The sequence below is a fragment of the Aquarana catesbeiana genome, linkage group LG04, assembly GCF_042186555.1.
Source record: "Aquarana catesbeiana isolate 2022-GZ linkage group LG04, ASM4218655v1, whole genome shotgun sequence".
NCBI classification, from domain to species: Eukaryota; Metazoa; Chordata; class Amphibia; order Anura; family Ranidae; genus Aquarana; species Aquarana catesbeiana.
This window is the reverse complement of record NC_133327.1, coordinates 668,456,458-668,469,276: the sequence shown is the minus strand read 5'-3', so window position 1 is coordinate 668,469,276 and position 12,819 is coordinate 668,456,458. Positions and strand designations below refer to the sequence as shown.

The following is a 12,819-nucleotide window of genomic DNA, read 5'->3' as shown; positions in this document are numbered from 1 at the left end:
AACTAAAAAAAAAAAAAAAAACACAACACTTTAGCATAATTTTAAGGATCATTTAGTTATCACTAAGGAGGTATTCTTCCCACTGGCCACCAATGCAAGGGGCATTCTTCCCACTGGCCACCAATGCAAGGGGCATTCTTCCCACTGGCCACCAATGCAAGGGGCATTCTTCCCACTGGCCACCAATGCAAGGGGCATTCTTCCCACTGGCCACCAATGCAAGGGGCATTCTTCCCACTGGCCACCAATGCAAGGGGCATTCTTCCCACTGGCCACCAATGCAAGGGGCATTCTTCCCACTGGCCACCAATGCAAGGGGCATTCTTCCCACTGGCCACCAATGCAAGGGGCATTCTTCCCACTGGCCACCAATGCAAGGGGCATTCTTCCCACTGGCCACCAATGCAAGGGGCATTCTTCCCACTGGCCACCAATGCAAGGGGCATTCTTCCCACTGGCCACCAATGCAAGGGGCATTCTTCCCACTGGCCACCAATGCAAGGGGCATTCTTCCCACTGGCCACCAATGCAAGGGGCATTCTTCCCACTGGCCACCAATGCAAGGGGCATTCTTCCCACTGGCCACCAATGCAAGGGGCATTCTTCCCACTGGCCACCAATGCAAGGGGCATTCTTCCCACTGGCCACCAATGCAAGGGGCATTCTTCCCACTGGCCACCAATGCAAGGGGCATTCTTCCCACTGGCCACCAATGCAAGGGGCATTTTTCCCACTGGCCACCAATGCAAGGGGCATTCTTCCCACTGGCCACCAATGCAAGGGGCATTCTTCCCACTGGCTACCAATGCAAGGGGCATTCTTCCCACTGGCTACCAATGCAAGGGGCATTCTTCCCACTGGCTACCAATGCAAGGGGCATTCTTCCCACTGGCCACCAATGCAAGGGGCATTCTTCCCACTGGCCACCAATGCAAGGGGCATGCTTCCCAATGACCACCATAATTCTGTTATATAGAATTGCCTTGGGTGTCAAATACTTTAAGTACGCACCATTTCTTATTATTTCATTTGTTCTTGTATATTAGCTTACTGCTCACACTAACATATCAGGGGTATTAGAAATTTTAGAAATTAGAAATTTTCCATTCCCATTCATCCACTTTGGAGTGGGTGGGGGTACTTCAAAAAAATCTTGCGACAAGAGACCTTAGCCCCTACCCAGAACAACAACGAAAGGCCTACTGAATATGAATACAAGATATGACTAAAGAAAAGCTGACTGCACTCTCTGGTTTCAACATAACCGATTTTTTTTTTTTGCACAGCATTGTCAGCTGACTGACCGACTGCGCTTATTACACAAAGATGCCTTTTATTCATGAACACATGATCAGAGAAACACAATGGTGGCAAAGTATTTCTTACAAAACTGTATCCATTATCCTTACGGTTCAATATATACTAAGTGCTGCTAATAACAATTATGACCATAAAAAAAAAAAAAAAAAAAAAAGGGATGGTCTGAGTGCCTTGCGTGAGTGTGAAATGTCCCACAGCACCGAGACATTCTGCTCCAAGGTCAGAAATCCAACCAGCTAGCATGGGAGCTGGAGAATCATTTACAGACCCTGCGCTCGCTTGACATGCCGCTATGAAGCAGAGAGAATGACATCACCTCAAATAATCACCATATGAAGAACACATTTCGTACTTTAGGTTTTCTAGAATCCCACTGCTTTAAAATACAGTGTAATAGCATGGGGAATATGCTTAGAACTATGATGATAATTAATAGGGACACTAGCAAAAAAAAAAAAAAAAAAAAAAAAAAAAAAAAAAAGGTGTTTATTAAAAGTGTATGTCTGGACAAAAAAAAAAAAACTCTACATATCTGCATAAATTTTTTATGTTGTATGCCTTTACAATTGATGCATTTGCAGAAAAGTAACTTCTGGCTCAGAGCGCCATGGCAATCTAGGCCAGAAGTGGGAGCGGGTACCTGTCAAAACCAGGTACCCGCACAGTTGTGTGAATGAGCCAAAACACTTCCTACTGTGCAGAACTATATGCCATAACGCCTATGTGAATGAGCCCTAAACCTGATACTGGGTTGGTGGTTAATGGCATCCAAAAAGCAGGACCATGAAGACATGCAAGCTACTCCTCCCAGCTTTAGATCCTCTGTTCCAAAAGGTCAATCTTTAATATAAAGGAGGCGCTCTAACTGCACCTCTTTTTTCAGGCCTTCGGGTAGGTAACTGGAGCTTCCCACACTCACTTTCATCACTATACTGGGAATTACAGGGAGCCACACGCAGGGTTAACTACAGATGACTGCCATGACCTTGACTTACTACAACCAGTAACATGAATTTCAGTCATGTGAACTTGCGGTTAGAAGTATTTGGCTGCATGTCTACAACAGTAAAAATTCTGAGAATATCGCTCATTATAGTCAACGGGTAAACACAAGGGTTATTCATTGCAGATTTCTTTTTATTCCCTAAACATCAGACTGGTAGGCACGGAGAGAGCAGATTATAAACCGGCATGACCACAATCTAGGTGAAATGTTGCAGAATTAGTAATCTTCTTTGTATTAGGGCAACGGAGTGTAGCAGGAGCAGACTACACTCCCAGTGACTCTAGTACGAAACTAGGGCTTGAGGATAGTTCACACCAGAATGCAGGGCAGGAAACCCACGTTCCGTGTGCGTTTCCAGCACTGCATTCGCATTCAAAATGCACCGCAGCAGGTGTCAATATTACAAGTTAATGGCACCCTAAATGTAGGTCGCATACGCAGTGCGTTTGATTGCAGTGGATTGCACGGTACAGAAGCACAATGTGATCCGGTTGCAGTGAGTTTCCTAAAGTAGTGCATGCAATAATTTTTGTTGTGGTATTGTGTAGTGCGATTGCAGCCCATTTAGAGCCCAGTCATACTGGGAAATGCATGTACATTACACAGGAACATGCAGCAGGGTCACAAGCAGTTCTGTGCAGTGCAATTTCAACTCATTCATTTTCAATGTAATGTAGAACCCTCTACTTAGTGTAGGTGCTAGAGTGAGATTTTTTTTTTTTTTTTGTAGAGCAGGTAAATCTGGGCAGGTCTAGCTTAAAACTAGGCCTGTTTGTTTTGATCTGTGGGCTGGGAGTGGCCTAGAGTAGGCTGGTGACTCACAGCTAGCCTGTGCCCCAATTGGGTATTGGGGCATACTACCCCAATGAGAGTATATCCACCATTTTCACCTTGTATATATTTTCTGTTTTGATGGTGTACTAATTTTGTATGGAATGTTTTTATCTTGTGTGTTAGACGCTTTCACGCCTTTTTTAAACATATCAATAAAATATATATTTTTATCTCAAGAGCTGGTGGTCTGTCAAAGTCCCAATTAAAGGGGGACTCTTCTTTTTTCTATGGTGTGTTCTAAAGAAGCCCCGACCAATCCCCAACCTGGATTGGCAGAGGGCAGGCCTCCTTAAATATCTAGGGTCAGCCCAGCTGGGGAGGAGTTGATCGGGTGGAAGAACTGGAGATGAAGTATTAGGCTGTCAGGCCCTTTGAGGAAGCCCTCTACTCGGGGGGGGGGGGGGGGGGGTGACTTTGGGCAATGGGCTGGGAGCTGAACGGGAACCCCAAACAACCCAAGGGGTGTCCTGAATAAGGATGAGCTCTGGATGTGTTCGCATGCTGCACGTGCCGAGCCCGCCAGGAAGTCGGCAATGCGCTGCGCTTATCACAAGCAGTGAGACATTTCCAGATCTCTGCAGCCGCACATCGGGAAATGTCTCACTGCTTGTGATTAGCACTGTGCAGTGCCGAGTTCCTGGCGGGCTCGGCACATGCAGTATGCGAACACATCCAGAGCTCATCCCTGGTCCTGAACAAGGGAGCAGGAAGGGATAGCGGGGAATACTGCAAGGCAAGTCTCCAGGAGGGATCCACCAGGTGTTGGTGAGTGACACACAGTCAGGAATGCTGGGGAGGCATGCCGGGGCGGATAGGGAGGACACAATCTGGGAAGGATGTAGAGCCAGTAAGGACTGTGGTGTCATGGGCAGTGGAAGCAGGTAGCTGCAGCCAGGAGGGCTGTCAGGGTCTGAAGAGGACTGACTGGGAGCAGTAGTCCACCAAAAAGGGCAGCTAGCACCAGAACTTTCTTTGCTACACTATAGGGGCCTGCGGTCCCTGTCTGTAATAAGGCACTTTTGCTAAGGCCTGGCTGAAGCCAGTGTCAGGCCTAACCATGTGCTAGCTGTGCCTGAAGAACTGTGCTGGAGGGAGAAGGAGAGATAGTCTGCAGCAAGTGTTGTGCAGGAGGAGAATATCTAAATTGTCCCAAGCCATTTAAGAACCTTTTCTGGGCATCCCATAAATTCCTTAATCCCATCCAAGTTATAATCCCTCAATAAAATACAAAAACAAAGCTGAAGGACTTTTTATTGTCTTAGAGTGTCTAGAAGTGAATGCTGGGCTGGGCAGGATGACAGGTGGGCCACAATTTCCAGCGAGCCCTACGGGGGGTGCCGCTTCAGTAAAAAAATACACAAGGCTTGTGTGGAATTCAGTGCTAAAAACCTGGTAGTTGCAACAGTGGTGTACAAACACTCATATCTTATTAGTAACGTAAAAGAGAGACATCAATAGAATGAGTGATGCAAAGTAATAAAAAACAGAGATTGAAACTCAAAAGAATGTTCTGGGGGGTGAACCCCTTTCACTTAGTCTCTGGTGTGAATGCTGCAGTGGGTGGCGAGGCTGCTTCAGGCACGGGCTAGGAAACCAGAGATAAAAGGGCAAGAAATTGAAGAGAAGTGCCAGGCAATTTCTAGTGCAGCATTATTTTATTAGGATAATCAAAATACTAACAATATTGATTGCACTCACATAGTGGTCAGTGGTCGAGGGTTTGCCACATCCAGCATGGGAAGCCACGAGCGCAGTGAATCAGCGGGGAGCTGAAGCCTTGAGGGACCTCTGGGTAGACGCCAGCTGGGTTACTCAGCGTGAATGTGATCCAGAGCTACAGACCTGGGAGCCGCCTACCACTGTTAGGCCAATCGGAACGCGTTACGGAAGCACAGCTACGCCTTCATCAGGGGCTCTGATGAAGGGTAACCTTTGAAATGCCTTAGACGGCAGGGACCCTGGTGAGGTCTTCCTTGGGCTAGAGGCTTTGATAAGTTTGGAGATTACAGCCACTTGCAGTGGCCCGGATGAGCGAGTTTACTACCTACACTTGTGAGTAGTTATATTTTAGCTATCTTCAATAAATGTATGTTGGATAATGCACTAGGCCAGTGCGCCCTGTTTATATTTTCTACAGTTTTGAGGACAACCCCAGGTCTAGAGGGCAGCAAGGCTGTGCCACAATATCCACCTGTGACCGCCAAGTCCTCTTCTGATTTGCACCATCACACCAATGCGCAGGAGAATATCATTACTGTTGTCCACAAGTACCTTCCTCTGATTGCGGTTACACCCATAACTATAAAAGCACATGTGGTGCCCTCTGAAGAACGATTCACTTTCAGATCACTTGACAGGCAGTAAGGAGGCATTATATTGCCTGCATAACATCTGTTTTAACCCCTTAAACTACACCAGTGCGCCACAACCGAGTAAAATTCAGCTGCGTGGTACAGTACCACCCGCCAAATGTGACAGTGGGGGTCATTTTTGCAGCGCTTTATGTACAGTCCCCTCCACTGCATTTGCATCTTAGAGGGGGAGTGGTTGGGAGGGGGGGTAAAAACATGGCTGTCTCAACCACACGTTTTTAACCCTCCTCCAACCACAAGTCTAAACAAGGCCTTAGTCAATTCTATTTAATCACTTGAGTACAAGCCTGTATATATACCATTCCCAGGTTATTTTTCAGTGCTGTGATAGTTTGACCGATAATTACTCAGTCATGCAACATTGTACCCACTGTGTTGTTTTATTGGCCTTTGGATTGTCTTGGCCTGCTGGTCTTCTTCTCACCAATAAAAAAACTATATTCTCTGTAGGGCTACATTCACACATTAAGGCCGCTGCAAATTGTAGCGGCAGGACTCTTCGGATTCGCGGCTCTCTGCACAGTCAGCGATTACCGGATGTGAAAGTGCATCCAGCAGGGATCACCGCAGGTAATCACTAGCCGTGAGGAAAGCCGCGAATGCCTGCAGCCGCTGGAGGCCTGTCATTATAGTGAACGGGGTCGGCGGCTGTACTTGGCCGCACAGAGCCGTAGCAAGAATCACAAGATACCAGCTGCTACAATTCACACCGGCCTCAAATCGGCCTTAAGAGCACAAATGCTGGATTTTAGAAACATTGATTAACAGAAGCTGGTGAAACTATAAAAAGATAATGAAAACTACTGTAACTGTGCTGCTCCGAGCGGTTTTCGAAGATCCTCTTTCCCCATTTACAACCAAATGGAAACCAACACTGGTAACCCTATGGCTCTTGGCAGTGACAAAAAACAGTCCCTGGCTCTTCAACTAGCTCTGGCCGCTCAGGGATTGGCCAACAAACCCAACAAGTTCCACAATTAGGACAGATGTGGATCATCTGCACATTGGAAAAAGAAATGAGCATGCCAAAATTCCTTGGAAGAACGGCCTACAATTCTAGCCCAATCTTAGAAACTAGTGATGCACCAAAATTTTGGCTAAAAATAGGGTTTTCAGCGTTGTGCCGATGCATTTTTTTGAATCACATGATCTATGAAACATATAATGGCTGCCGAAAACACCCATGATTTTACCGCCATTTTACTGTGCTTATGGTGTGTTTTTCATAGGTCATGAGACTCAAAAAAAATGCATCAAAAACACAACAGGGGTGCATTTTTTATGTATTTTTGCTGCGTTTTCAGTGCATTTCAATGGGGAGGCGATGACCAAATATGCAGCAAGCAAGATTTTTTTTACAGGCTTCAAAAAAGGTGCCAATAAATTCATGATATTAAGAAGTCAAAAATAATACTATATATATATATATATATATATATATATATATATATATATATACATATATATATAAAAAAAACACCGGTTTCGGCCAAGTGTATCCTGAATTTTCGGTGCACCAGTATCAGAAACGGTGGTAAAACAACATAAAATGCAGACTTAGTACAAACATTCTGAGGATCTGGGAAGGAGGAATATGAGCAATCTCTGCACACAATTCTAAGAGAATGAAGCACCAACCTGCTAAGGCCTTAATTCGGGAACGCTCGAAGAGTCTTGCGGAGCTGTTCTCGTTGTCCCATTCATCGTCCCAGCGATTGTTGACGTCGCTGTACTGCTGTTGGATCTCAATGTGGTCATAATCGGTCGTGATAGCCGTCATCCTGGACTTCCTTAACCTCTCATCAGCTACAGCTCACTCAGATCTGTAGGGAAAAAAAAAAAAAAGTACATCACGCTTTAGTTGCATTGCATGTAATGGTAAGGAACAGTTGACGCCCAAAAGCATCAAGAAATGCCTAATTTTCTAAGCATGCATGCAGTGCTCGCTGGGAACAGTCCTGTCATTAGGGAGGAACACTGGAAATCTTTGTTGTGCAAAACATCAAAAGGTCAGAATTCTGGGAGCAGAAATTAAATTTAAACCACAAGTTATTCCAGAGCCTACTTTAAAAAGATGTGTCAGTTGAGTCTACTTACAGTAATATGCAATATGTTATCATGCACAAAGGGCTGTCACATTAAGGGCATACATGGCAGGAAGAGTCATGCCCAGGGCACCCCAGACACGCCCAGGGCACCCCAGACACGCCCAGGGCACCCCAGACACGCCCAGGGCACCCCAGTCATGTAGAAGGCACCCAGATGGGGCAGTGGCACAGAAGGCACCCAGGAAGCCCAGTCACCCAGACGGGGTCCAGTCTGAGGATTAGCTCTTCTCTGCAGGGCTTCCAGGAGAGATTGGAGCAATTCTGATTGGTCAGCGCCAGCACAAAACATCAGAAGCCCTGCAGAAAGAAGAGTGGGGGTCTCAAATCCCTGGAAAATTGCACTGGCTGTGTGAGCACCAACGGCTCATTACCCACAGCAGTAAGTACAGCGGGGACTGGACTAGGGAGGGTGTTCGTTCCCCCTTTTCATTTTTTTCTGAAAAGGTGAACTAACCCTTTAAAACGCGCATCTAAGTCATGGTTAGATTGTTGTTAAAATGAATGGTCTGGCACTGGCGTACGGGTTCGCTTTAAGGGGTCAACTAGACATAGTGGAACAATTGTTCGTGGTAATTTGGCCACTAGATGGCAATGTTCCTTAAGGTCCAATGCATGAATTCAGCTTTTGTAGGCAATGAAAATTGCCACTGAACATTCAACACAAGCCAAAGCATAGAAATAAGGCATTCTGGCAAGACATCACACACCCTGTAATATACCAACATACAAGAAGAAGGGATCTGAGAACGAATAAAAGGAAAGCCTCAGCCTCGCCAATTCTCAATGACCCCCCTATTATGATGCTGCACAAGTGCCTCCGAATCCCCGAGGATTCCCGGCAGACACGTTTGTTTCTCTGCCAAACTTCTTACAAGAAAAAACACGATTCTAACAAGTTTTTTATTTACTGCCCCGGACCCCAAAGATTTACAGCTTCTACTAAGCAACAAGTTCTCCTCCATTGTACGGCAGGAAATGGCTTCTCCTAAACACGCCAACAAATCTTTAGAAAGTTGATGAACATTTTCTGGCCTGTCACAGCGCTCCTTTCCGATGTTCTTTGTCTATAGGCCCTCTTCTGTGATCAGCGCGTTCCGACCCGCAGCAACAACGCGGATCACAGGATACCCATTATCAGCAATGCTAAGAGCGCCTTTCCTTCCATACACGATTGCCATGGTTATGTCATTGTGTTTAGCAGATGGAAGTTCACCTCGGCATCCTCTACCTCTTAAACTCATTGACTTATCGAACGTTCTCACCGTCTCCAGTCCACAGGCCTATCCATTGATCGTTTCCTGCTGTTCAGAACCACAAGAAAATTGGTCCCACACTTCCAACTTTACAGTAAGCAAAGCGGCATTGTTCAGCTATTTTGGGAAATACACCCAACTATTATCAGTGATCACAAGAGACACATCCCGGCCAATGTTTACATCGGTTAGGTCTCAGGATCAAAAGGGTGGATACAAAACAAGACTAGGTTCTAAACTAGGGCTGCAAACTAACGATTATTTTCATAAATGATTAGTTGGCCGATTATTTTTTCGATTAATCGGATAAAATTATCTTAAAAAAAACGTAATATGCTATTTTTTTGTTTATTTTTAAGTAATAATGAAAATGATGGGGCAGCACTATTCCTCCCGGGAACACCAATGAGGGGAGCGCTATTCCTCCCGGGTTTAAACCAATGAAGGGGCACTATCCCTCCCGGGAACACCAATGATGGCGCACTATCCCTCCCGGGAACACCAATGATGGCGCACTATCCCTCCCGGGAACACCAATGATGGCGCACTATCCCTCCCGGGAACACCAATGATGGCGCACTATCCCTCCCGGGAACACCAATGATGGCGCACTATCCCTCCCAGGAACACCAATGATGGCGCACTATCCCTCCCGGGAACACCAATGATGGGGGCACTATCCCTCCCGGGAACACCAATGATGGGGGCACTATCCCTCCCGGGAACACCAATGATGGGGGCACTATCCCTCCCGGGAACACCAATGATGGGGGCACTATCCCTCCCGGGAACACCAATGATGGGGGCACTATCCCTCCCGGGAACACCAATGAGGGGGCACTATTCCTCCCGGGAACACCAATGAGGGGGCACTATTCCTCCAGGGAACACCAATGAGGGGGCACTATTCCACCCAGGAACACCAATGATGGGGCACCATTTCTCCCCGGAACACCAATGGGGCACTATTCTCCCCTCCCAGGAACACCAATAGGGCACTATTACGGCTGCTTCTCGACCCTCTCCGTCTATTCCCTCGAGGCAGCAGCGGGCGGGCTGAGAATGTCAGGGGGGAGCCGACATCAGCGAGGAGGAGAGGCGCGGATGTGCCTGGTCACATACGGCAGCGCCGCTGCCTTGTACACAGGGGGATTCTAACAGACTGGCAGGGAGGAAGATGCGGACCAACTAATCGATCATATCGATTAATCGTTTCAGCCATCATGAATAATCCCTATAATGTGTCTATAGGTTTCTTATGTTTATCAGCTCCATCTAGTGGCCATAATGCAGGATTTTCCTGACATTATAGCCACTAGATGAAGCTGATGAGCAAAAGGAAATTAACATTAGACTAGGGTTGCACCAATACCGTTTTATTTTTTAATGGGTGAGTAACGATCCTTTCGGTCAAGTACTCGCCGATACCAAGTACCGATACTTTGAGGTGCAATTTGCATCAACACAAAACAAATTGGCGCAAATCTCACTGCAAAGAATACTATGCGATTTGATTAGGAATGTGGTCAGATTCCTGTCCGAATCGCAAGCGATTTCCGTGTGTGTGTGTGTGTGTGTGTGTGTGTGTAGAAAGGGAAAAGTGCCATCTAATGGGCAGTTTATTAAAAATGATAGAACTCACAATACATAGCTGGCCAAATGCAAAGTCTACATGGGTGTCCCGGTCCCAACGATCGCAAATCACGTTTGCTGGAGGTGCTCACAGGCCTGGAGAAGATGTAGAGGCGGTCCGCCCCCCCCAAACTGACATCACTTCCACCCTATACCCACAGGGTCCCAGAACTTCTCCTTCAGCCCTGTGAGCATCTCCAGCAGCTGTGAATTGCTATCATTGGCGGGACCAGGACAACTATGTATTATGAGTTCTAACATTTTTAATAAATTATATATATATATATATATATATATATATATATATATATATATATATATATATATATATATATATATACATACACACACACACACACACACATAATATATATTATACACACATACATACATATACTTATACACACACACTTTTTTTGTTTATTATTTTCGGCAGCCATTATCTGCACCTTTTTTGATGCCGATAATGGCTGTCGAAAACACCCATGATTTTAACGCCATTTTACCGTGCTTATGGTGTGTTTTTCATAGGTCATGTGACTCAAAAAATGCATCAAAAACACAACACGGGTGCATTTTTTTTTATGTGTTCTTGCTGCGTTTTCAGTGCATTTCAATGGGGAGGCGATGACCAAATATGCAGCAAAAATGCAGCAAGATTTTTAAACAGGCTTCAAAAAAGGTGCCAATAATGGCCGACAATTCATTCTCATTTAAATTCATGATATTAAGAAATGGAAAATATATATACATCTTCTCACACACACGGGAGCGGTGGGGGAAATAGCATGCGAGTTGGAAAGGAATCGCACCACATTCCTGTTCAAATTGCATGCGATTCTTTGCAGTGCAATTTGCGCGCATTCATTTTGTACTGATGCAAATCGCACCGCCAAGTATTGGTTTTGAGGGGTTGGGGGGAGTTGATTGATCATCTTGGGTACATTCAGCCCGCCCATACACGGTTCAAATCTTGGCCGGTTACTGGTGAAGCGGCCGAGATTCGAACCGTCTATGGCTGGCCTAAGCCTAAAGGTCAATGGAAGCAGATCACAACTGTCAGAAAAATGCTTGGCTTGAAGTTGCGGTGCGATATTTTGAGATAGATAACCTATCAAAATTTAAAAAAAGAAAAAAAAAAAAAGAAGAGGATTGCCTCCTGAAATCATGCAGCCTTCGCTCTTCTGAAAAGCAATCCACTGCAGATGCTGCTGCCCGTGTGAAACCGCCCCGACATTCACATACTTGCTGTTCTAATGCTGAAACCCAAGGAATGTTTGTGAGATACTTCTTCATAAATCAGGTATATACAGATTACTACATCCATAATATAGCGATGATGGGAAGCAGAGATCTGGGCGGAGTACTGAGGAGTAGAAGGAATGTCGGAATCAGCTGCAGTGACCGGGTGGGATACTTCTCGCTAAACTGTATACATTCCCCAAGACCACAAGTCATTCACTTAAGCCTGCGATGAAATAGTTTTACGATCCCGAGAACCTGCCCCATAACCGTTTAATGCGAGATGGACCAGATCCAGCCTAGGACAGCATTACAGCATACGGATCATACCAGAGCACCACCAGCAGAAAACTAGAAGCATGTGTGCTGTAGGGGGAATACATACAAATTTCATTTGTAGGATGTAAACGATATCACTGCCTAGCCTGAGATGATGATATATGGGCTCTTTCACATGGGCAGCCAGAGGGCGGTAAAAACAGCTGAAGTTTTACTGCCCTCCGGCCGTCCACCCGAATCATAACATTACAGCCTGACTGGCCTGTACACATGCTGCAGCATTTTTAACTTGCACTGCAGAGTCTGACAGGTGGAACCGCCTGTCAAACTCGCCCATTATTATTACTATACAGGATTTATATAGCGCCAACAGTTTACGCAGCGCTTTACAACATGATGGCAGTTAGACAAGGACCAGCGTGTATTGTATAGAAATCGCCGGTTAGCACTCCACCTGCGTTCCAGTTGACACATCGCAAACACTACCCAACAGCGTTTCGTCAGCCTATAGCTGACGTCTTCAGGGGTGTTTGAGATACGTCAGTTCTGGTCAGCTGGAACGCAGGTGAAGCGCTAACTGGCGATTCTTAGGCAATACATGCTGAGCCTTTTCTTTGATGTAAGGGCAATACAACCTTCTTTATCAATAAATGATTTGCATAACTGCACCATGAGAGAATGCTTTCCTCTCTCTATATGGCATATATATATATATACACACACACACACACACACATATACATACATATAAACACACTATATATGCTCCGGAG

General features: G+C 45.7%; 1 protein-coding gene across 4 annotated transcripts in view; it reads right to left on the bottom strand.

The window, feature by feature from the left end:
- SPTBN1 (spectrin beta, non-erythrocytic 1) overlaps positions 1–12,819 on the bottom strand; it is a 298,156-nt gene that overhangs the window by 224,871 nt on the left and 60,466 nt on the right. For all 4 annotated transcript variants that reach the window (XM_073628569.1, XM_073628572.1, XM_073628573.1 and 1 more), the window contains exon 2: positions 7,171–7,355. In XM_073628569.1, coding sequence (XP_073484670.1) covers positions 7,171–7,312 — 142 coding nt within the window. In that variant the 5' untranslated portion in view covers positions 7,313–7,355. The remainder of the gene's footprint in view (positions 1–7,170; positions 7,356–12,819) is intronic.